This window comes from Cololabis saira, chromosome 1 (assembly GCF_033807715.1).
Source record: "Cololabis saira isolate AMF1-May2022 chromosome 1, fColSai1.1, whole genome shotgun sequence".
NCBI classification, from domain to species: Eukaryota; Metazoa; Chordata; class Actinopteri; order Beloniformes; family Belonidae; genus Cololabis; species Cololabis saira.
In genome coordinates, this window is record NC_084587.1 from 56,955,482 (window position 1) to 56,977,908 (window position 22,427).

A 22,427-nucleotide genomic window follows, 5' to 3' on the forward strand; every position below is an offset into this window, starting at 1 on the left:
AACTCAACCTCATCAATACAGTGAAGATGGATGAGCTTTATGATGAGTGCACTAGTATCATCCTGAAGAGGCTTAGGGTACAGAATGCTGATGAATGCAAGTCCAAGAGTGTTGCTGCGAGGTGGATGACTGTTTGAAGAAGTTGATGTGCCCACCATGCTCTCTATCATGAGACACATCCTGAGCATCCCAGCATCCACTGGATACGTGGAAAGAAATTCCTCCTGTATGACCAACAAGTGAGAGATGTGTTCAGTGGAGCTCATGAAGAGTGATCTCCTCATCACTTTGAACATTGAGCAGACCTGTTCGGAGTTCAACACCACAGTTCTGAAAGACAAAGCGCTGCTCAGTGCTGCAAGAAGTAACAAGAAGTACTCCTGGAAGAAGAAGTGAGATGGAGAGTGAACTGTTTAAACCTGGCCTGACCAAAAAAAGGACATAAAAGGAGTTGAGCACTTTATTTTTTATAATGTTTATTAGTTTTATTTATTTTCTAAGAAAAAGATTCTCAGGCGGGCTTTGTTACAGCTGTTACAGTACTTTATTATTTATATAATAGACTAGAATGTTCAGTCTTTAAGTGTGTTAAATTTCATTGTTTTCCTTCTTGAAAGTATTTATACATGTTACATTTACAGAATATTCTAGTGTTGTATTTAATTTAGGTGGTGTTCTGTTTAACTGCCCAATGCAGGCAGACTGTTTATTTTACTGTGGCCATGCTCGGGTTCGGGCTGTCTGTACAGTTATGCAAGTTCAATGCTATTAAAGCACTTTAAACTTTAAATCAAAGCATTTTGTTTTTTCATATAACATATATATAAATTTCTATGCATTTTAGACGTTTTGGGGATGTCCCTTTTTTTTTTTTTTGGCACTCGCCCGTGCGGCTGAAATCAAGGCATCCCTTATTTCTATTTCTGAAAGGTGGCAACCCTAGTTGTGTTGTACCACAAAGGGGGTGCTGGTTCAGTTATTAAAGAGTTATTAATAATTGTCTTGCAATAATTATTTAATATTAATAAAGAAGATCCTCCGGTCCTCTATTCCCTTCACTGGCTTGCCTGTTTGTTTTAGAATTGATTTTAAACTTTTAATGTTTGTCTTTAAAGCTCTGAACGGCCTTGCCCCTCCTTATTTATCAGAGCTTTTAACGGTGCGTGAGCATGGAACAGCTCTGAGAACTTCCAACCAACGTTTGTTGGAAGTGCCCAGGTCAAAGCAGAAGCACTGGGGTGACCGAGCGTTTTCAGTTGCCGGCCCCAGGCTCCGGAATAAGCTCCCCTGTGAGTTACGTGCGATTTCTGACCTGGGCCTTTTTAAGTCTAAACTGAAAATGTATTTATTCAGGGTGGCTTTTAATGCTAGGGCTGAACGATTAATTGCATTTGCGATAATATTGCAATGTGATAAAATGCGATTTTCTAACCGCAAAGACTGCGATTTGACCAGTCACGTGATCTGGTCACGTTGCCGGCAGGGGAAAAAAGTCAACCTATCTACCATGGCCTCAGTGTTAGTGCTCGGCTAGGCAGGGCTTTATAAATATATGGGCTTTATAAATGTATTAAATATATTAGCGCGGAGTCGGCTTGGCGAGGAGCTGCGTGCGGCCACGAGCATGAGCCGGGCGCGCGTCTGGGACAGTGGAGTCGCGCTGTGAAGCCTGATTTATGGTTCCGCGTTAAATGGATGCAGCGCCTACGGCGTAGGCTACGCCATAGTTTACGCGGCGACGCGCGCATTACGGTGCGCGTACCGCGTACCCTACGGCGTAGGCTCTGCGTTGGTGTAACGCGGAACCATAAATCAGCGTTAAACCACCTGCAGCCCGACAGCTAATCAGGAGAAGTTAAAGAGCGGGGCTGCCAGTGGTTCATTGCTGGTTCGTTTTGTTAACTCTGAGCTTTGTTGGTTTGTTTGTTAGTTTGCAGGTGGGTTTTTTTCTCTCTGTGATTTTTTAGTTATTTGTGAAGAAGTTCTGAGTTTCCTGTGAGGAAGGTTTTTTGTTCCCTGTGGGAGTTTTTCTGTGTTTTTCTATTAAACTACGCCTCGTTTTGGCTAAAGTTTAACCCGGTTTGGTGTCGTGTGATTGGGTTCAGAGAACGACCCATAACACTGGTGTGTACAGACGTGTGTAGACGTGTTAAAGAGGTAAAGCCACAGATTTGTTTTCTTTATTGTTATTGTAATCTGTGCTTTAAATAAATCTGACATTGTTTATTATAAAACAGACTGATTTATTGCTTGTGTAGTTGAAAAATACATGAGAACAGGACCTTGAAAAAAGAATCACATATTAAATCGCAATATTGAGGAAAAAAATCGCAATCAGATTATTTTCAAAAATCCTTCAGCCCTATTCAATACCCAAGCACTTTTTGTCTTGATTATATGTTTATTATGTAAAGCACTTTGGTTCACCTGTAGGTCGATATAAGGTGCGATATAAATAAAGTACATTTACATTTACAAGTTTACTTATCAAAATGAATCAATCAAAATGGGGCACAACCTGACTTATCAGGAAAATAACTGAACAGCAAAATCAGTCTCAAGGTAACTTCCATACGTGCCAGGCCAGCCTGTTGCCAGGGGTGGCGTTACAGAATAACAGTGCAGAGTCTGAGCACAGACCTTTGCAACCAGCAGTTGTGACAAATATGTATAAAATAAACACAAACAACTTCTCTCATTCAAATTAACCAGAATTTATTTACACAAGTGTTAAAAGATGATAAAACAACACTAAATAAACCTTAAACACAAACTTCAGATGGATGGCTGAAGTCATGTGGTGACTGAGTCTCGCGTGATTCAAAATCCAGTGAAAAACAAACTCGGGGCATGCATGGGCACTGAAGCCGGGCCTCCTTCAGCTCCAGGTCCGAAGGCATTCCTGTCGAGGCATGGAAGGGTCCCTCGTTCGGCTCATCTGGGGCTCAGAATGTTCACGGGTCACTCGTAGCAGCACTCCAGACTATGGTTGCTTTGGCCTTCTTCATAGCTCACAGAGAACTCCATGGGACCGTGGACAGGGCTGAAGGAGAAGAGAGATTGGGAGAAAAAGAGCGAGTCGGCTGTAAGAAATCAATGCTGACGTCAGTTAGGCCTCAGAATTGAAGTTAAGTCTTTACATGGTCAACACAGGACTGTGGCCCAACAGTTGACATCGCCTCTGGGATTCTTGATGATTGAAATATGGGATACGGCAATGATTTTCTCTTCTCATAATTGTACTCTGTTTTTTTCTTTTTTCCTCTACAGAAGATCATTGGTGTTTTCAAACCAAAGTCAGAGGAACCTTACGGTCAGCTGAATCCAAAATGGACCAAGTACTTTCACAAAGTATGCAAATTTGCACATTTCTTTTTTTCTGTTAATATTTTTAAGTTGTAATGTAAAGCAGACTGACCAGTTAATGAACATTTGAAATATGTTGCCATGCTTACATTTCCTAATGTGACCATAAAACTCACAGGAGAATCCTAGCCATTTGTGTCTTCTTTCTGTATTGTCTTCTATTAAAACTAGGGCTGTCAGTTTAGTGCGTTAATTAGATTAATTAATTACACTGCTAATTAAGGCGTTATGAGAATTAATGCAATTAATTATGAGTGCAAAATGCGTGAGTATTTTAAATTTGGCCCATTGAGGGAGCCGTAGTTCACTTGGCAGTGGCAGGTCACTTCCCTCCTGCTGCTAGTCAAACTAACAAAGCAGTGACAGACCTGGACGACTCAGGGGAGTGAGGCCAGCAAATCTTTGTTAGGGCCTTTGAACTGCAAGTTTATGTATAAAAATTCTTCTTACGGCTCTCGGCGAAGGCGGACGCTTTCTCTGCTCCCTCTCCCTCCCTATCTGCCCTGCAACTGCTTTTTGTCTTGTCTTTAGAGCCTCTCTTTTTCACATTTCAATTTCAATTTCAATTTTATTTATATAGCGTCTAATACAACAAAAGTTGTCTCTAGACGCTTTCCAGAGACCCAGAACATGAACATAAACCCCTGAGCAATTATTACATAAACAATGGCAGGTAAAAACTCCCCTAGTGGGAGAAAAGCCTTAAAGTGGAAATGAAGAAGTCAGTCAAGTATACATTATTTGCTAAATGGATATCCACTCTATTCACCAATTATGTAATAAACATGAAAAACGTAATACAATAAAAAATAAAAAGAACTCCCGTTATAGCTTTCATAGCACGGACGCCGCCATCTTGGCCGTGACGTCACGGGGTTGGTTAGCTTCACGGGAGTCCACAGGCAGAGGTAGAGGTAGAGGTAGTGAGAGACAGAGACAGAGGAAGATAGAGACAGAAAAAGATCCAGATAGAGAAAGATAGACATTTATAGATAGAGATAGTGACATATAAAGACGGATATCATGAAACCAACCGTTGGTAAAGTCCCAAGTGGTGGTTTTTCACAAACGACGAGCTCTGTCAGGAATGTGCCAAACACTAATTGCCAACGCAGCCTATCAAAACTGCAGCGCCGAAAGCAGAAAGTTGGGAGTAATTTGAGAAATGCGTCCTCGTTGAAACGATTTAAAGGCTGATTTATGGTTCCGCGTTACACCAACGCAGAACCTACGGCGTAGGGTACACGGCGATGCGCAACGTACCGTGTAGCCTACGGTATTACGCACTGTTGCGGTTTGGTCGGAAGATCTTAAAATAAAGTGTAAAAAAAAACAAAAACAATAATCTCTCTTCTGTCTTGTCATGCTATTGTTGACTTAATGTTTATTATCTCCACTTGCCTTAAGCTTTATCATGTAGCGATGCACTCTTGACTTTGTAAGAAAAATGATTTTGTGGTCATTTCAGCACCGCCATGTATTAGACAGCTCCTCCCGTGCTGTCTGATGCGATGGTGAGGTTTGTTCACCTGCAGACTGTTGGCAGGTGAGTCAAAGCTGGGCTGTTACATTTAGAATCTTGACCTCTTAAAAAGTTTATAATAGGCTACAATAACCCAAGTCATTTATTTGATTGTAAAATTTAACAAACTGTTGGTAAAATCTATATAGACCTCATAGTGGGGGTGAGCGCATGCATGCAGGTGCGTGATTGCGTGGGTACGCCTAATTAGTAACATGCACTTGGGGCCCGTCAATATATCTTGCACTGGGGCCCGTGCTGAGGTTGCTACGCTGCTGCGGTTATATATAAAGACAGTGATCTATATTAGTGATCAATAGAGTAAAAGAGGTAGCTTAGATAATTTGACAGACAGTCAAAGACGGAGACAGTTTTCACAGACAGACAAGATGGAGACTGAGGAAGAGCCACGACAGGACAGAAGAAGACAAGTCGGAGGTCATTATTGCATTGCTCCTGGGTGTAATAATGAATTTTACCGGGTTAAGGGCAGGGACAAAGCAGTCCATTTCCATAAACTGCCACTACCAATAAGTATTTCAAAAATCTTTTTTCCTCAAACAAAACTTTGCAGTGACAAATTGGATAACGTGCGCACGTGCGCCGTGCGTACGGCGCAAACATAAACATTAAGGTGTCAACGCATCAGAAACAGATGAAAACACAGCTAAACAGGTGGCGGCGCAACAGAAACCCAGATGAAAATGCAGCTAAAAACATTAAGGTGACGGCGCACCTACAAAAAAGTTAAAAAAAAAAAAAAAAAAAAAGATCAAAGTCGTGCGCATATTACCAGTGCATTAAACTGTATATAATGCAGTGGCGCATTTATTTTATTTATTTATTTATTTTTGGTACGCGCTGGGTCCACCGTTTGATGACAGACCAGAGGCTGAGGGGACTGGCCCGGGACTTTGACGAAACGGGAGGCGCAGACTCAAATAGGCAAGAACATCTTTATTTAATTTAATGACGCCAGATCTTGCTGGGGTTTATATTGTAGCATCGGCTATATCTGCTAGTTGAAACGTGTGGTCGGTGAGTCTATCTGAGTTTTATGGTGTTTTTATAGTTCATGCTTTATGGCGCTGTAGTTTTTTTTTTTTTTTTACTTTTTTTGTAGGTGCGCCGTCACCTTAATGTTTTTAGCTGCATTTTCATCTGGGTTTCTGTTGCGCCGCCACCTGTTTAGCTGTGTTTTCATCTGTTTCTGGGTGCGCCGTCACCTTTAATATTTAGTTGTGTTTTCATCTGTTTCTGATGCGTTGACATCATTGACAGCAGATACACTCCGGCACGGTGGGCATCAGCGTGCATAAACCACACCTACACCAGGTAGTGTTGCCGACCCGCTCCTCACCCAAAACACCCGGCTCCTCCACGACTTCTTCCTCCCTAACCATCACCACCGCTCGGTTCCCTCGTCTTATAGGCTCAAAAGCATAAGGCATTGGGTTGCTGACCTCCACAGTTCTCTCAATCTCGTCCTCATCCATGATCTTTCGCAAAAAACACTTGCTGTCCTGTCTTGCCAATAGAGCGTTCAAAGCACCAACCAACCCCGTGACGTAAGCACCGACGTCACTTCAAGATGGCGGCTCGCTAGCCAGAGAACTAGGTAGAAACTACGAAAATAAATGTGTTATTTCTATGGGTTTCACAATTTAAAAAAATCAGATTTTAGACAAAGTCGTTTTTTAAATATATTTGACCACTACCAGTGCCAAAACATGCACGTTTCATTTCCACTTTAAGCCAAACAGTGGCAAGGAAAAACTCTCCTTTAGGAAGGAAGAAACCTTGAGCAGGACCAGGCTCATAAGGGGGGACCCTCCTGCCAAAGGCCAGACTGGGGGGTCGGGGACGTCAACAGCACAGCAGGCAGGTGGAAGCAGCAACGGGTTTACCAGGGGTGGGGACCGCAGGGAGGTGGAAGCAGCAACGGGATGACCAGGGGTGGGGACCGCAGGCCAGCACGCAGCTCCCGAAGCTCCGGCCCAATCAGCAAGTCCCAGGTTGGGGTGCAGGGTTGGGGAAAGGTTGAGAAGGGGCAGGGCCAGGGAGAGGAGTCTTGATGGACAAACCTTTCCCCCGCCTGCCTGGGCAGTTACCCTGCCCCTCTCACTCCCACGCTGCAGGTTCCGGTGTTGTGCATTCAGAGATGCTCTTTGCCACCGGCAGAGGGTGCTGCAACATGGACAAAAGAGAAAAAGGAGAAGAAAAGGGGGGGCCAGCACAAGAAACTACAGGAGCGACTCTAACACACTAGAGTTTACACTACCTAGAGATTTACCAACACCAGCTAGAGGTTTACTAAACACTAACTATAGGCTTTACTAAACAGAAAGGTTTTAAGTTTAGTTTTAAAGGTGGAGGTGGTGTCAGCCTCCTTAACCCAGATTGGAAGTTGGTTCCATAGTAATGGTGCCTGATAGCAGAACGCCCGCCCTCCAAATCTACATTTGGATACTCCGAGGAGGTTTACTACGAGTAAACCTGCACTCCGAGAACGGAGAGCTCTGCTCTCCGAGAACGGAGAGCTCTGCCAGGAACATAGGGCACTATCAGGTCTTGCAAAAATAATGCAGAGCTAAGCCGTTTTGGGCTTTATACGCAAGTAATAAAATTTTAAATTGGATTCTAAATTTTACGGGTAACCAATGGAGCGACGCTAACACTGGAGAGACATGGTCTCTCCTGCTGATTCCTGTCAGTACTCGTGCTGCTGCATTTTGGATCAGTTGGAGCCTATTCAGCAAATTACTTGGACATCCTGCTAATAACACATTACAGTAATCTAGTCTAGAAGATACAAACGCATGAACACATCCTCCGAAACTCTCTACAATCATGGGATTGGTTAACTGGTCTTTCAGCACAATTGACCAAATTTTTGCGACGAGAAGTCAGGGGACAAGGGAGCCCTCCTGCCCCGATGGGACATTTTTTGCCGGATACGTGATGGACTCCTGGATACATTGGAGGATCATGTGTCTGTCTATTCTGTCGGTCGAGGATGTTGAAGATGCTTCATAATTGGATTAATGATAGCAGGATTTCTGCTTTTTGGAGCTGGTGGTTTCCTCGCATTTCGACAAATGCGTAAGTCGTCGACAGCTGTTCTGGCCCTCTCAGAGCTGCCCGACGTGGCTGAGGGGATAAGCTCTGCGACCAACACTCAGACTCTAACACTGGTAGAGCTAAATCGCAAGCTGGATGCGGTTCTTGAGCAGAAAGGCTAGCTGCGGTTTTTGAACTCATTGACATTATGGAAAAGACCTTGGAGAAGGTGGAAGCTCGGCTTGGCGGGAATTGACCACAAATTTGTCTGATTGGATTCGCCATTGATGAACCAGAGACTTAAGGCAGACGTAAAATTACTGGAATCTGCCTGTTTTTTTTTTGTTTTGTTTTTTTTTCTCAATACAATTGTTGATTCTATAATCTGACCTTGACAGAGCAGCTTGGCCGGCTGCTCCAGTCACAATCTCCCTGTAGAAATGAAAAACAAGATGCTCTGCCCCCACTAGCCCTCCCCTTCCCAGGACATCTGTGGACCTGTATCAGAACTGTACCGGGCCGTATGATAACATCAAGGACAATGGCTGAGGAGTAGCCCTGGGGCAAAGTTCACAGACTTACCGCTCACACACACACTTGCTGATAACCACACCTCCCACACCTCTCTTATCAGCCCCCCAACACTGTCTCCGGGTTCGAGCGCCACAAAGCCGCTTGGATGAACTGTGCTGGGACCCCCCCCCCCCCCGACTTGCCCACCCCCCATACCCATGCAAGTTATGATGTTGCTTTTCTGTGCTGAGGTGTTTTTTGCACCTTGACACTGGGTATTTAATACACAGTGTGAAGATGCCTTTTTTTTCCTCCTCCGTCCCAGTGTCATCCTTCCTCCAAGAAATGGCGTCCGTACAAATGGTGCCAGCGGTGTGAACCGGAGTCAAGTTCTCTCGTCTGATTATGTCTGACTTGGCAATAAAGCTTTTTCTGATTCTGAAAAAGAAAAAGAAAGACGGGACTATCACCAAGAACGCGGTGATTTGTACATTTTGTAAAAAAGAATTTTCCTATCACCGGAGCTGCTCCAGCCTTAATTATCATTTACGCTAAACATGTCCGGACAAGTTCTACTGTAAACATTACAGCTACTTGAATTGCTGTATTGAGTCAGCTTTAGTTTTAATCTTGAATTGAGAGTCTGCTTAAGTGCCTATTTGAGACTCAGCCTTATTTTATTTCTGAATGTTATTCTTTTAACTGTATTTGCATTGCATTTTTGAATAATGCACCTGGCCTAATTGGTTTGCTGATGTGCTTGAGCTTTTCTTTTGAATTTAATTTATGAAACACATTTCACCAACAAAAATGTGGATTCCAAATCTTCTCTTCTTAGTGTATTCAATTGATTAGTCATGCACTGCAATTTAGCAATGTCCTAGAATTCGAATTGTTTATTCGGGGACCTTTAGCAGATATGAGATTAAAAAGCAATTAATTAGATTAATTAATTATAAATTCTGTTATTAATTAGATAATTTTTTTTAATCGCCTGACAGCACTAATTAAAACACAAGTTCCTTATGAAAACCTGTAGAATTAGTTATATATACATAAAATGTTGTCTCTTTCTGTCATTGTCTCTGTCATTAGCTCTGTTGTCCGTGTTGTTTTGGGCGAGGCTGCTTGCTGCCTAACCAGGGTTACCTCTCAGAAGCTGCTGCTTCACTGGTCGATACTAAGCTCGGTCTGGGAGTGGTGCCAAAAACCAAGGTATGGAAGACAGTCAATACATTTTATTTCAGGTTTATTTATGAATATACATGTTTTGCAATCTGTTGTATTAATCTTTGATTTAAGTTAATTTTCAGTTAATTGTTTTAAATAGTTATACACCCTTAGTCATAACTAAACTAGTGTTAACTGAATGTCTTTTGTCAGGTAGTTTATTTGGCGAGTGACACATTCCACTACAGTGCTATTGACAGAGCAAAGTCCAGAGGGAAGAAGTATGCATTAGAGAAAGTTCCAAAGGTTGGACGACGTTTCCACAGAGTGGGGCTGCCTCCAAAGGTAACAGAGCATTACTCCTCCTGACAATCTTAACATCAGCAACATTTATTTTTGAGGCACGTTTGAGGAGGATACACTAATAATTTCTCCCTCACGTATTCCTGCAGAGTAAATTCTTTGACTTCTCTTTTCTTAACTATGCAAACCACTGGGTAGCTAAATTTCAAGACCATTTACTCACAGATTTAAGACCTGTGTTGTTCTCGTTCACGAAAACGGAAACGAAATATGTTCGTCAACGACCATTTTTCACCGGACGAAAACGAGACCGGACTAGACAAAAGACACGTGTATAAACAATAACTAGGAGGACAAAGTCATTATGCAATTTCATTGACTAATAAAGACTAAACGAAAATATAGTTCACAAAATAAATACTCCGCTAAAATCTATGGTCATTTTCGTTCACGAACAAAGACCATACGAAATATATAATTATAATGAACGTATCATTTCCTCCTGTCTCTTTTTCCATAGAGCGCCGCTGTGCGTTCGCAAATGCTCACCGGGACTGTCCGGGAGCACAGTTGTCTATCACTTTGTATTTGCATTGTGGTCAGGGTGCCTATATCGAACATACCCTTCTCCCACACACACTCTCTCTCTCAAACACACACACACACACACACACACACACACACACACACACACACACACACACAAACACAAACACACACACACACACACACACACACGCCGCAGCTGCACACAGACACCACGCGGAGATTTCATTTCATAAAATAAAACAGTAACATGCTTTGCACGACGTCGGTCATAAGTTGAAAGGAAAGAACACGACAAACCTGAAACGACACATCTCCTTTTACTACAAAGAAATCAAGGTAAGCTAAGTTAACATAAAGTATGCTGCTGGTTGTTTACAACATTAAATCAACGTTGTGTTGTTGAGTGTAGGGATGTCACGATGACAGATTTTCTTGGTACGATTATTGTCAGAGAAATAATCACGATTTAACGATTATCACGATTATTATGTATTAATTAATTTCACACTATGAATGTGTAAAATCACATGAACACTCCTTAGAGATCTTTAAATGTCATTTATTTTCCATGCCAAATATTAGCAACAAAGAAAAGTAACCAAAAAGTACAACATTAATGACAATAATACCATTGGAATTAAACAAAAATCATCCACAGCAGGATTTCCCTTTTGGGTAATAACGTTTCAAATGCTACATGCAAACTGTAAACTGTATTACAAAAATGTTTCTGAACATTTCTTTTGGACCTGAGAAGAGAATTTTTAAACAGGAAAAAACATCTAGCTAGCTTTTGACTTAACTGTAACAGTGAAAATAAACAAGACCACATCTGAAATTAAATACAAGCTAGCTATGTATTTCCTTTTGGAACAAAAAAAGTGGTGAAAGGCTGCAGGACAGGAGCCACCTGCAGAAGACTTGCTTCAAGTCCTTTCAGTTCAGGTTAAAGTGCAGGAATGTCAGCTACGTGCTTACGTCGGGGGCTGGGGGCGGGGCTGGGGACGGTGTTACTGAACAACCAAAGCAGAATAAACACGGAAGAGCGCCGTTTTTTAAACAACGGAGCGTTGAAGACGGCGGTTAAGTTAGCAGACTCTTTTATTATTACATCCATTTATTTAATAATGGATGTAAAACAGAAGCAGCAGTGGTCTACGGTACAATCCATCAACAGAGCCCGCGACGGAGCGCAGCCTCGCGTCCGAGCCCGCTCCCAGCCCGTCCCCGCGGGCCGGGGATTTTTTATTAAATAAATGGATTTATTTCGGCAATGTTTACACACTGGAAAGCCATCGTCAACGATAACCCCTTCCTCATTTTTGCGGTACCCATAATAATCCCACACAGCTGATTTTATCCACTTTTTGGGGGGGAATAACTCTTCATCCATACTTCACTTCAGCTGCTCCGCTTCAGCTTGTGTAACTTTATTTTCGTTCCGTGCGAGTTGCGCTGATCTATCTATGGTTCCGGGTCCCGGCGTAATCTTTGGAAAGTGACGATGTTTAGGAGTCTTCACGAATAATTAATCGTGCCGTTTAAAATCGCGGTTAATAGTGAAAACAAGTAATCGTGACATCCCTAGTTGAGTGTACTGTCAGCTTAATGTGACTACAATAAAACCTTAACTTACGTTAGCTTCTTAGCATGTAGCAACCGCAGCCACTTGTAGTGTAGAATGAATGAAATATACTGTTCTATTGGTGGGGCAACTATGGTTTCAGTTGGATTGCAAGTTTAGACTATTTAAAGCAGACATACGTAAGTGCCGTTTTCAGGAGAAAATATCAAAAACAAGAAATTGCCAAAATGCTGATGTTTACAGTAGACTATTTTGTTATATACAATGGGAGTTCGTTTTTATTTTCTTATTTTTCTCTTATTTTCACTGACCTCATATCAATTTTCTTGAATGTGAACTAGCCCATTAGGCACTTTATTTTATTTTAATCGCAGATGTATATTTATTTTAATGCAACCATCAATGTGTCTGAATTTTGATCCAAATAAATGTGCAAATTCATGTCAATTCATGTTCCCTTTCTAGATGCATTTCTTAAAATTGACATTTTTATCAAAAGGATGAGAGAAAATGTGATGGAAAATATTTTTTCGATTTGATCTAGTGATAAATGTCTAAAATAATTGTCAGACTAAAAGTAGATTAAAATGCCAATAGTTTTTGTTGACTAAAACTAAACAAATAAATTTGCGTTTTCATGGACTAAGACAAAGACTAAAATGCTTGAATTTTAGTCGACAAAAATGTGACTAAATAAAAAAAGGATGAGTTCGACTAAATATGACAAAAAATAACAACGGCGATTGAAACAGGACTAAGACTGAAACAAATTTTAAAAATAGCCGACAAGAACAACACTGTTTAAGACCAATAATGAACAATACAAAACTTTTAGCTGTCAATGTATTGGTTGCTTTTTTGAAATATCAAAATATTTTTTTCCTCTTTTTACCCATGGCGGCTGCTATGTGATCACTGAAAAACAAGTGTTCAGCTTAGAGCTTGTACTACATTCATATTCAGGACCATAAATTGCATTTGACCAGCCTGTTTGTATTTCGGGAATAGGCAGTTCCTTAAAAGAAAATATGGATGGAGATGGCATGAACATCAACCTTTCTTTATACCACTTCCTTTGCTTTTATGTTAACCTTTTGTTTAATTATTTTTTCATTACTTCACACACATCTTTTCATTTTTATATACAGTTGTGGGAAAAAGTGCTTGCCCCCTTCCTGATTTCTTATTTTTTTGCATGTTTGTCGCACTTAAATGTTTCAGATCCAACAAATTTAAATATTAGACAACGATAACACAAGTAAACACAAAATGCAGTTTTAAATGAAGGTTTTTATTATTAAGGGGAAAGAAAAATCCAACCATTCAGGCTCATGATCATGATCATTAGGTCGTGGGTTCGAACCCTGGCACTGGCATCACTTTGTGCATCCTTGGGAAAGATGCTTTACTCTCGGCTCTCCTCACTTCACCCAGGTGTATGAATGGGGAAGTATAGCGATCGATCGTTTGCGCTACAGAAACCGGAGATTAAACACCGGCTCTATGGGCCACAAGGCTCGATAAAAGACATATATTATCCCGCTTATACCACGGTCACTTACCAAAAAACATAAATATTAAATCAGTTATTCATGCTTTAATGTGTTTTCAGTTGAAATCATTAGTTTAGTCATTAGTTCATAGCTGAGCGGACTATTTAATCTCTCGTCTGCAGCAGTTGTAACCTGGTAAGTTACAAAGTTTTTTAACAAGCCATAACTCAGTTTCCTTGGTAACGGGGGATATTCTAGTCCGCTCAGCTCTGCTCGGCTACTTTCTTTTCTCTCCTCTTCTGCATCCCAGTCATCAAAATTGTTAAATTCACCAAATAAATTAAAAGAAATTACAAAATCACTCATGTCGCCGTCCTGCGGTAGCCGGCTCTTCTTCTCTGAATCTCCGTTGCCATGGTTACCACCTGGCAGTTGATCCAGCGCAATGATATTAAAGTTATCAAGCAAATTGACCGAACTTGTTTTCTAGGTGTAGATTATCACTTTTAATGTACACTTGCCAGCCAATCATCAGACATCACATCATCACACATATATATGTGTGTGTGCATGTATATGTGTATACTGTCCATGTGTGGAATTGAGCTTTTTCTGTACTTTAGAATTTAATGAAATGCTTGCTGTGTTGGGGTGTGTATTTAATGAAATGCTTGCTGTGTTTGGGGGTGCAGGTGGGTTCATTCCAGCTGTTTGTGGAGGGTTACCGTGAAGCCGACTATTGGCTGCGGCGCTTTGAGGCAGAACCCTTGCCAGAGAACATCAGGAAGCAGCTGCAGTCACAATTTGAGCGGCTTGTGATCTTGGACTTTGTCATCAGAAACACAGGTCAGGGTGCCTTGATGCAGTTGCTAATTCTGTGTTACAGTCACTTTTCTTTTGATTTTGTTTTTACTTGTAGTAAAAATGACTTTCAGCTGGCCATTTTACAAAAGACACAACCCAGTCTTTAAAACTTTACTCTGTTTCGGGCACAGCTATATTTCCCTCTCCCACATTTCTTCATGTGAACATTCATTTTTTTTCTCTTTCTCCTGTGTTATTGTGTGATCACTTTGTCTTCCACTTCAGATCGAGGGAATGACAACTGGTTGATTAAATATGAGAAGCCAGGAGAAGGAGCCAAAGGGCATAAGGTGAGTTGAAGTCAGCGTGTGAGTGATGCATATGTTGAACCAACGATGACTACAAAGTCCTCTGTAGCTCCAGCCAAACTGGTTACCTGAGCTGGAGCCTGACGTGCAGCTCTTATGAAATGTTACTTTGTGTCAAGTTGACAAAGACTGCAGCAAATGTGATTGATTCACCCTCTACATACTTCCCACTACTGCAACTACTTTTAAGCCAGGAAAGATGGATTCAGAATCAGAATCAGACTTTAATGACAACGTTTGAATACATCAAACAGGGAATTTGACTTTGGTTAACACCGTCGGCGACATAGATGTTATAAGGCGCCAATTTTTCCAAATGAGGATGACACTGGGATAGAGGAAGGAAAAAAGGCATCTTCACACTGTGTATAAATACGCAGTGGCAAGGTGCAAAAAACACTTCAGCACAGAAGAGCGACTAAACAACATCATTTATTGCTGGATTGCTGGAATTTCAGTTAAAATGACTGTTGCTCTGCAGTTATCAGCTCCAGCTGACATACATTACCGAATCTCGACGAATGAAAATGGCCATTCCGAATTAAACTTAATTCTGAAGTAAGTGGCTCCGGTTTTAAATCTGAATAGAATAATTCTGCGATCATGTATACACTCATTCCGCTTTAAATAAATTCTGGTCTTTCTTTCTGCTGTTCCCTCGCCCGTTTGTCTCCATGACGCTTATATTCCACGCTGGGCTGGTTTTCCAAACAAAGTTTCAAGATGGCAGCACGCAGTAAACGCTTGTCAAGAGCAGAGACCATTTATTTAATAAATAGAAATCATTAAAAGAACAGTTGGCAGGAAACAAAAATTGTGAGCTTTTCAATGTTGTAGCGGCTAAATTAGTTTTTCTTCCGGTCGACGTAACTTCCGCCCCCCTATCCAATCAGATCCTTCCCAACCCCCAGACCTTAAGCGGAATTGGATAAAGGCGATCAAACGTGTTTTCCATGTAAACCTCAATTCGGAATTACTATTTCCATCTAAACTCGAAGGAAAATAGTTTAATTCTGAATTATTACATTCGGAATAATTCATTCCAAATTACAAAACATAATGTAACCGTGGCCAGTGAGAACACTGGCTTTTGGCCAGTGGGGGCAACATGCATTTTCACATTCTGTCAAGGGCATTTGCTCATAGTCTGCATTCATATTTTTGGGTTTGTAAGTGAATGTTTTGCATCCCAAGGGAGTATAGACTGGTGACCTAAGGAGGATGCTAGTTATCATCAATCATAATTTGGCATGTATTAAAACAAGTGGATTCGTAATTATTTTTCCCAGTCCCAGTTTCAGTTCTTTGAAAAGTTATCCTGTATTAGGCCAATGATTCTGAACCGGGGGTCCGTGATAATAATGTTTTTATTTTATTTTTTAAAGATCCTCTTTATAGAAATAGATTATTTTACTCAAATGTGACAGAGACCTTATCTACCTAGACTACAGAAGGTAACATGACCTTCTTTTACTCTTTTCAAGTGTGCTTTGTTGTATTTTAAGAACAAATCTTGCACCTGTTTGCATTTTTGAAGTTACTGCATAACACTTTTGATACCAACATAACACAATCTGGATCCTTTTCAAATCGTGATTCCCCCCCCCCCCCCCCCCCCCCAGTGTTTAAGTGGGCACACACCCTTATTTTCTTTAAAATGCTTTTATTGTGAAATATTTGCAGGAAGCTGTTGGGGGAATGCTCATTTACTTGCAAAGTTCAAGTTAGTGCTCGAAATTGCAATAATGTTAAAAAAAAAAAAAAAAAAAAAAAAGATGACGATGGCTCGTATAAAAAAAAAAACGAACGTAGTAGACTCTGAGCCACCGGAAAAGAAGAGGAAAATAGAGGGCAAAAATAAACTTTATGGGCTGGGGGCTAACTTCAATTGCAGCGAGGGGGGGGTGGTCCTGAGAGTTGATCACATATTGGCAGGGGATCCAGGAACCGCTGTATTAGCCTACATGTTATTTGTAGGGCTGTCAGTTAGCGCGTTAATTAGCAGCATTATGAAAATTAGTGCAATTAATTATGAGTGGCAAAATGCGCGAGCATTTTAAATGTGTCCCATTGAGGGAGCCGTAGTTCACTTGGCAGTAACAGGTCACTTCCCTCCTGCTGCTGGTCAAACTAACAAAACAGTGACAGACCTGGACGACTCAGGGGGGACTCAGCAAATCTTTGCTGGGCCTTTGAACGGCAAGTTTATGTATAAAAAGAAAGAAGACGGGACTATCAACAAGAACACAGTGATTTGTACATTTTGTAAAAAATAATGTTCCTATCAGCGGAGCTGCTCCAGCCTGAATTATCATTTAAACACTAAACATGTCGGACAAGTTCCACTGTAAACGTTACAGCTACTAGTACTTGAATTGCTGTATTGAGTCAGCTTTAGTTTTAATTTTGAATTGAGAATCTGCTTAAGTGGCTATTTGAGACTCAGCCTTATTTTATTTCTGCATTTTATTCATTTAACTGTATTTGCATTGTATTTTTCAATAATGCACCTGGCCTAATTGGTTTGCTGATGTGCTTGAGCTTTTTCTTTTGAATTTCATTTATGAAACACTTCACCAATAAAAATGTGGATTTCAAATCTTCTCTTCTTAGTGTATTCAATTGATTAGTCATGCACTGCAATTTTGCAATATCCTAGAATTCTAATTCTTTATTTGGGGATCTTTAGCAGATATGAGTTAACAATGTGATTAATTAGATTAATTAATTATAAATCCTGTAATAGATACATTTTTTAATCGCCTGACAGCACTAGTTATTTGTTAATTAATCACCAAAAGATGGTGCTTTGTCTCATCCTCTTTTTCACTGTAATGTAGGAGGCAGAGTGGCCAGAGAACAGTCCAGACTCCTGCATCAAGATCGCAGCGATCGACAACGGGTTGGCCTTCCCCTTCAAACACCCAGACGAGTGGAGAGCTTGTATGTTTCCCATTTACTATGATGTTGTCTAGTAAGCTGTGGCTGCTAGTAGTGAATACATTAGTTCAAAAATACTTTATTAATCCCTGAGGGGAGTTTATATTTTGCAGTAAATGTCATTATTTAATTCAAGAGTTAACGATACATGGTTATAGCTGTGGGCAGGAAGGATATCATGTAGCAGTCTGTGTTGCAGTCGATCTGCATAGCAAAGTGTAATCTTCTAATGAACTGTGCTCTGAATAAGCCTCTGTCTCTGTGTTGTGCAGCGGATACTCAGGGTTGTCCCAAACATCCTCCTTTGCACATAGGGCTCTAGCGGCTCCAAAACAGAGCCAGCCTTCTTAATCACTTTGTCCAGTTATTTTTAAGTCAGTGGCTTTGATGCTGCTGGTTGAACAGATGACTGCAGATTAGGGTTGCAAAGGGGTGGAAAATTTCCGGTAAATTTCCGGAAACTTTCCATGGGAAGTTAAGCTGGGGAATTTTGGAAATATTCCAAATTGGAAACTTTCCATGGGAATTATGAGAATTTATGGGAATTAACTGGAAATTGGGGGTAATTTAAACAAACTGTATCATATCCAAACATAAATGTAAATATTTTTTTTGTCATAAGCAGATATCCATGCAAGATAATACAAAAACATGACATTTCAACAGATTTATTTGAGTAGAACTTTAGTTTTTATTCTTGTATGAACAATTATTTTAATGAACAACAAAAACATGAATGTTGAGTAAATACTAACTCACCCCACTCCCCCACCCAATCAAAAAGTAATGCAAGTTAAACATTAATACCATTATAGATCAAATATATTTACCCCATAATATTATCAAAACTTACTTGACTTTATATAGTCCGTGGGCTCAAATGTGTGGCTTCAATAGTCTTGTGCTTTGAGCTCAAATGTGTGGCCTCCAGGCTTCAAGAAATCACCTGTGCATGTGATGGAGGAATGCACAGTGCATGTAGGGGGTGTGGCCTCAATAGCCCTGCAGTAAGCTGTGTGCATGTGATGGGGGAATGCACAGTGCATGTAGGGGGTGTGGCCTCAATAGCCCTGCAGTAAGCTGTGTGCATGTGATGGAGGAATGCACGGTTGCCTGTAGGGGGCGTGGCCTCAATAGCCCTGCAGTAAGCAATGTGCTGTGTGCATGTGATTGAGGAGTGTACTTGCATTAAATCTGTTTGTTTTAGCCAAGACTATGCTACAATATATTTCCCCCAACTATATTTAAGTTCCCTGTTAAGGGCCAACCTTCAATTCTGTAAATTTCTTATTTATTCCCGTTAATTCCCGTTAATTCCCATATATTCCCGTTAATTCCCATGGAAAGTTTCCAACTTTGAAAATTCCCGGAATTTTGCAACCCTACTGCAGATATAACTGTACGCTCCACCATAGGACAATATAAAATATGCAACATCTTGCTGCAAACACTAAAGGAGAAAAGCTTACTCAAGAAATACAGACTTCTCTGGCATTTCTTGTAGATAGCATCACATGTACATTTTCTGTCCAGTCTGTTGTTCAGGTAAACACAGAGGCATTTATACTTTGACCTCTTCGTGCTTCTCCTGAAACCCACAATCATCTCCTTTTTCCTTGTTTAGATCCAAGATGAGATGATTGTTCCCACACCATGCCACTAACGCGCTTTTCCACTAGTATCTACTCAGCCTGACTCCACTCGCCTTGCCCTCGTTTGTTTTTAGATACCCAGATAAGAAGTAAGAGGTTGGAGTGAAGCTGCTGTGACGTATTTGATTGTGTATCTAAATGAAGAAGCAACACTAAAGATGTAGAACCTGGAGGAGATGATAGATGTGCTGCTGGATCTGTGGCTTGTGTTCCATATCAAGTTAAAAAATGAGTCAGAAAAGCTTCAAGCCGTTTGTCTCTGCGCTGCTGAAAAGTCAGCTGGAGCCGTGAGCAGCTATGAAGAGACAGAGATCCTGGTGGATCTGGTCGTTCCTTATCACCGTCTAGATCCCTTTTTAATTCTCTCCTCAGCACCAGGTTTATGAACATCTGCACCTCAGAGTTGGATCACCAAACAGACTTTTACTGCCATTGCTGGTGGAATAAAATGAACAAGAATCCCTCAGTCTCTTTCTCTGATTTCCACCTCCTGACTCAGACGTCTGACTCCAAACCCCCCGACCAATCGGTGGCCTGTAGTGTGATGACGTCAGATACAAGCCGACTCAGCCGCTTAGAACCTCGGCAGAATAAATACAGAAAAAGTATCAACTTGGCACGTTAGACCCCTATTGGAGAAGTGTAAAACCGGGGCGAGGCATGTCGAGTCGGTACTAGTGGAAAAGCGCCACTAAGCGGTCCATAAGCTCTCTGTAGTGTTTTCTGTCCACCACTGATACACCCCATAGCTGCGCAGTAAGAGTGTTTCTGCAGATGAAAGGACTCTGACTTGTACTGAAGGCCTGAGTTATGACAAGAAATGGTGAGAGTACAGCCCTCTGGGGTTCTCCCATTATGCTGACAGCCAACTCTTCAGCGTCACATACTGTGTTGAGTTGGTCAGGTAGTCTAAGTGGTTGATGCAATCCCACACTGTCTTCTGGAGTTTCTTCTACATTACTAAAGTGGACTGTATTGTGTTACATTAACTGGAGAAATCAAAGTCTATGACTGTCATGTCCAGATGACTGGGTTCGTTAAAACAGGTGTATAATGGCGAGTTCAACTCTAACCCCATGATGATAAGCAAAAATGTATTCAATTCTATTCAATTCAATTTTATTTATATAGCGTCTAATACAAGAAAAGTTGTCTCTAGGCCCTTTCCAGAGACCCAGAACATGAACATAAACCCCCAAGCAATTATTACATAAACAATGGCAGGTAAAAACTCCCCTAGTGGGAGAAAAACCTTAAGCCAAACAGTGGCAAGAAAAACTCCCCTTTAGGAGGGAAGAAACCTGGACCAGGACCTGGATTATAAGGGGGGACCCTCCTGCCGAAGGCCGGACTGGGGGTCGGGGACGTCAACAAGCGAGGGGGGGGGAACCGCAGGCCAGCACGCAGCTCCTGAAGCTCCGGCCTGCAAACATGCACAAAAAATGATGGCTATGAGATACTTATAATAAATAAAAATGGAAAAGGAGAGGAGAAGAAGGGGGAGAGGCACCGCCCAGTGGATCATGTCGGTGCCCCCCTGCAGCATAGGCCTATAGCAGCATATCTACCACCAAGCTATATTTGAGACTAACTATTATAGTCTTGTTCTATAGCTGCAACGATGACTACTGACTCTAACACACTAGAGTTTACACTACCTAGAGATTTACCAACACCAGCTAGAGGTTTACTAAACACTAACTATAGGCTTTACTAAACAGAAAGGTTTTAAGTTTAGTTTTAAAGGTGGAGGTGGTGTCAGCCTCCTTAACCCAAATTGGAAGTTGGTTCCATAGTAACGGTGCCTGATAGCAGAACGCCCGCCCTCCAAATCTACATTTAGATACTCTAGGAACTACGAGTAAACCTGCACTCTGAGAACGGAGAGCTCTGCCAGGAACATAAGGCACTATCAGGTCTTGCAAATAATGCGGAGCTAAGCCGTTTTGGGCTTTATATGCAAGTAATAAAATTTTGAATTGGATTCTGAATTTAACGGGTAACCAATGGAGCGACGCTAACACTGGAGAGACGTGGTCTCTCCTGCTGATTCCTGTCAGTACTCGCGCTGCTGCATTTTGGATCAGCTGGAGCCTATTCAGCAAATTACTTGGACATCCTGCTAACAACACATTACAGTAATCCAGTCTAGAAGATACAAACGCATGAAATAGTTTTTCTGCATCACTCTGCGAGAGGATTTTCCTAATCTTTGCAATATTACGGAGATGGAAAAATGCTATTTTACAAACCTGATTAATATATGGTTTAAACGGCAAATCCTGATGGAAAACAACACCAAGGTTTCTCACAGTTGCACTGGAAGCCATCGCAACACCATCTAATTCCTTCCTTAGATACTCTGGACCAAGAATAAATGAATTTAAAAGAATTTTAAAATAATTTATGTTTATGTTCATGTTCTGGATCTCTGGAAAGCGTCTAGAGACAAACATCTGTTGTATTAGACGCTATATAAATAAAATTGAATTGAATTGAATTGAAGAATGATAAACTCTGTTTTATCTGAATTTAGAAGCAAAGAATTTCTGGACATCCAGTCCTTGATGTCCCTAAGACATGCCTGAAGTTTAACTAACGGTTCTGTTTCATCCGGCTTCATAGACAAATAGAGCTGTGTATCATCAGCATAGCAATGAAAGTGTATGCCGTGATTCTGGATTATACTTCCCAATGGCTGCATGTATAAACTGAACAAGATTGATGATACGCACCTGTATTCATCTACAAAGCCAGGATGGTTTGCCAAACGTCAAGCATGTTTTAAGGACATTAAGGCCTAGATGTCCACAAATATTTGCTTTTAAATTCCCATTAAACAGACGTTAATAAAATTGAATTTAATTGTTCTTTAAAGCAAACTTCTTTTTTTTTCCTGTTCTAAATCTTCTATCAGACCCATTCCACTGGGCATGGCTCCCTCAGGCTAAAGTGGCCTTTTCCCAGGAGACCAGAGACCTTGTGCTGTCCCGTCTCTCCGATATGAACTTTGTCCATGACCTCTGTGAAGACCTGTATGAGATGTTCAAGGTACAGTTCCCCTCATATCTTTGTATTTTACTGCTATTTTTGTACTTTTAA

General features: G+C 41.1%; 1 protein-coding gene across 5 annotated transcripts in view; it reads left to right on the forward strand.

Moving 5' to 3' along the window:
• The window catches only part of pi4k2b (phosphatidylinositol 4-kinase type 2 beta), a 59,587-nt gene that overhangs the window by 22,595 nt on the left and 14,565 nt on the right, over window positions 1-22,427 (forward strand). For 4 of the 5 annotated variants that reach the window (XM_061728277.1, XM_061728299.1, XM_061728285.1 and 1 more), the window contains exons 3-9: window positions 3,271-3,351; window positions 9,557-9,676; window positions 9,845-9,976; window positions 14,254-14,407; window positions 14,651-14,715; window positions 17,574-17,676; window positions 22,243-22,376. In XM_061728277.1, the coding sequence (XP_061584261.1) occupies window positions 3,271-3,351; window positions 9,557-9,676; window positions 9,845-9,976; window positions 14,254-14,407; window positions 14,651-14,715; window positions 17,574-17,676; window positions 22,243-22,376 (789 nt within the window). The remainder of the gene's footprint in view (window positions 1-3,270; window positions 3,352-9,556; window positions 9,677-9,844; window positions 9,977-14,253; window positions 14,408-14,650; window positions 14,716-17,573; window positions 17,677-22,242; window positions 22,377-22,427) is intronic. The other variant, XM_061728292.1, reaches the window with a different exon arrangement.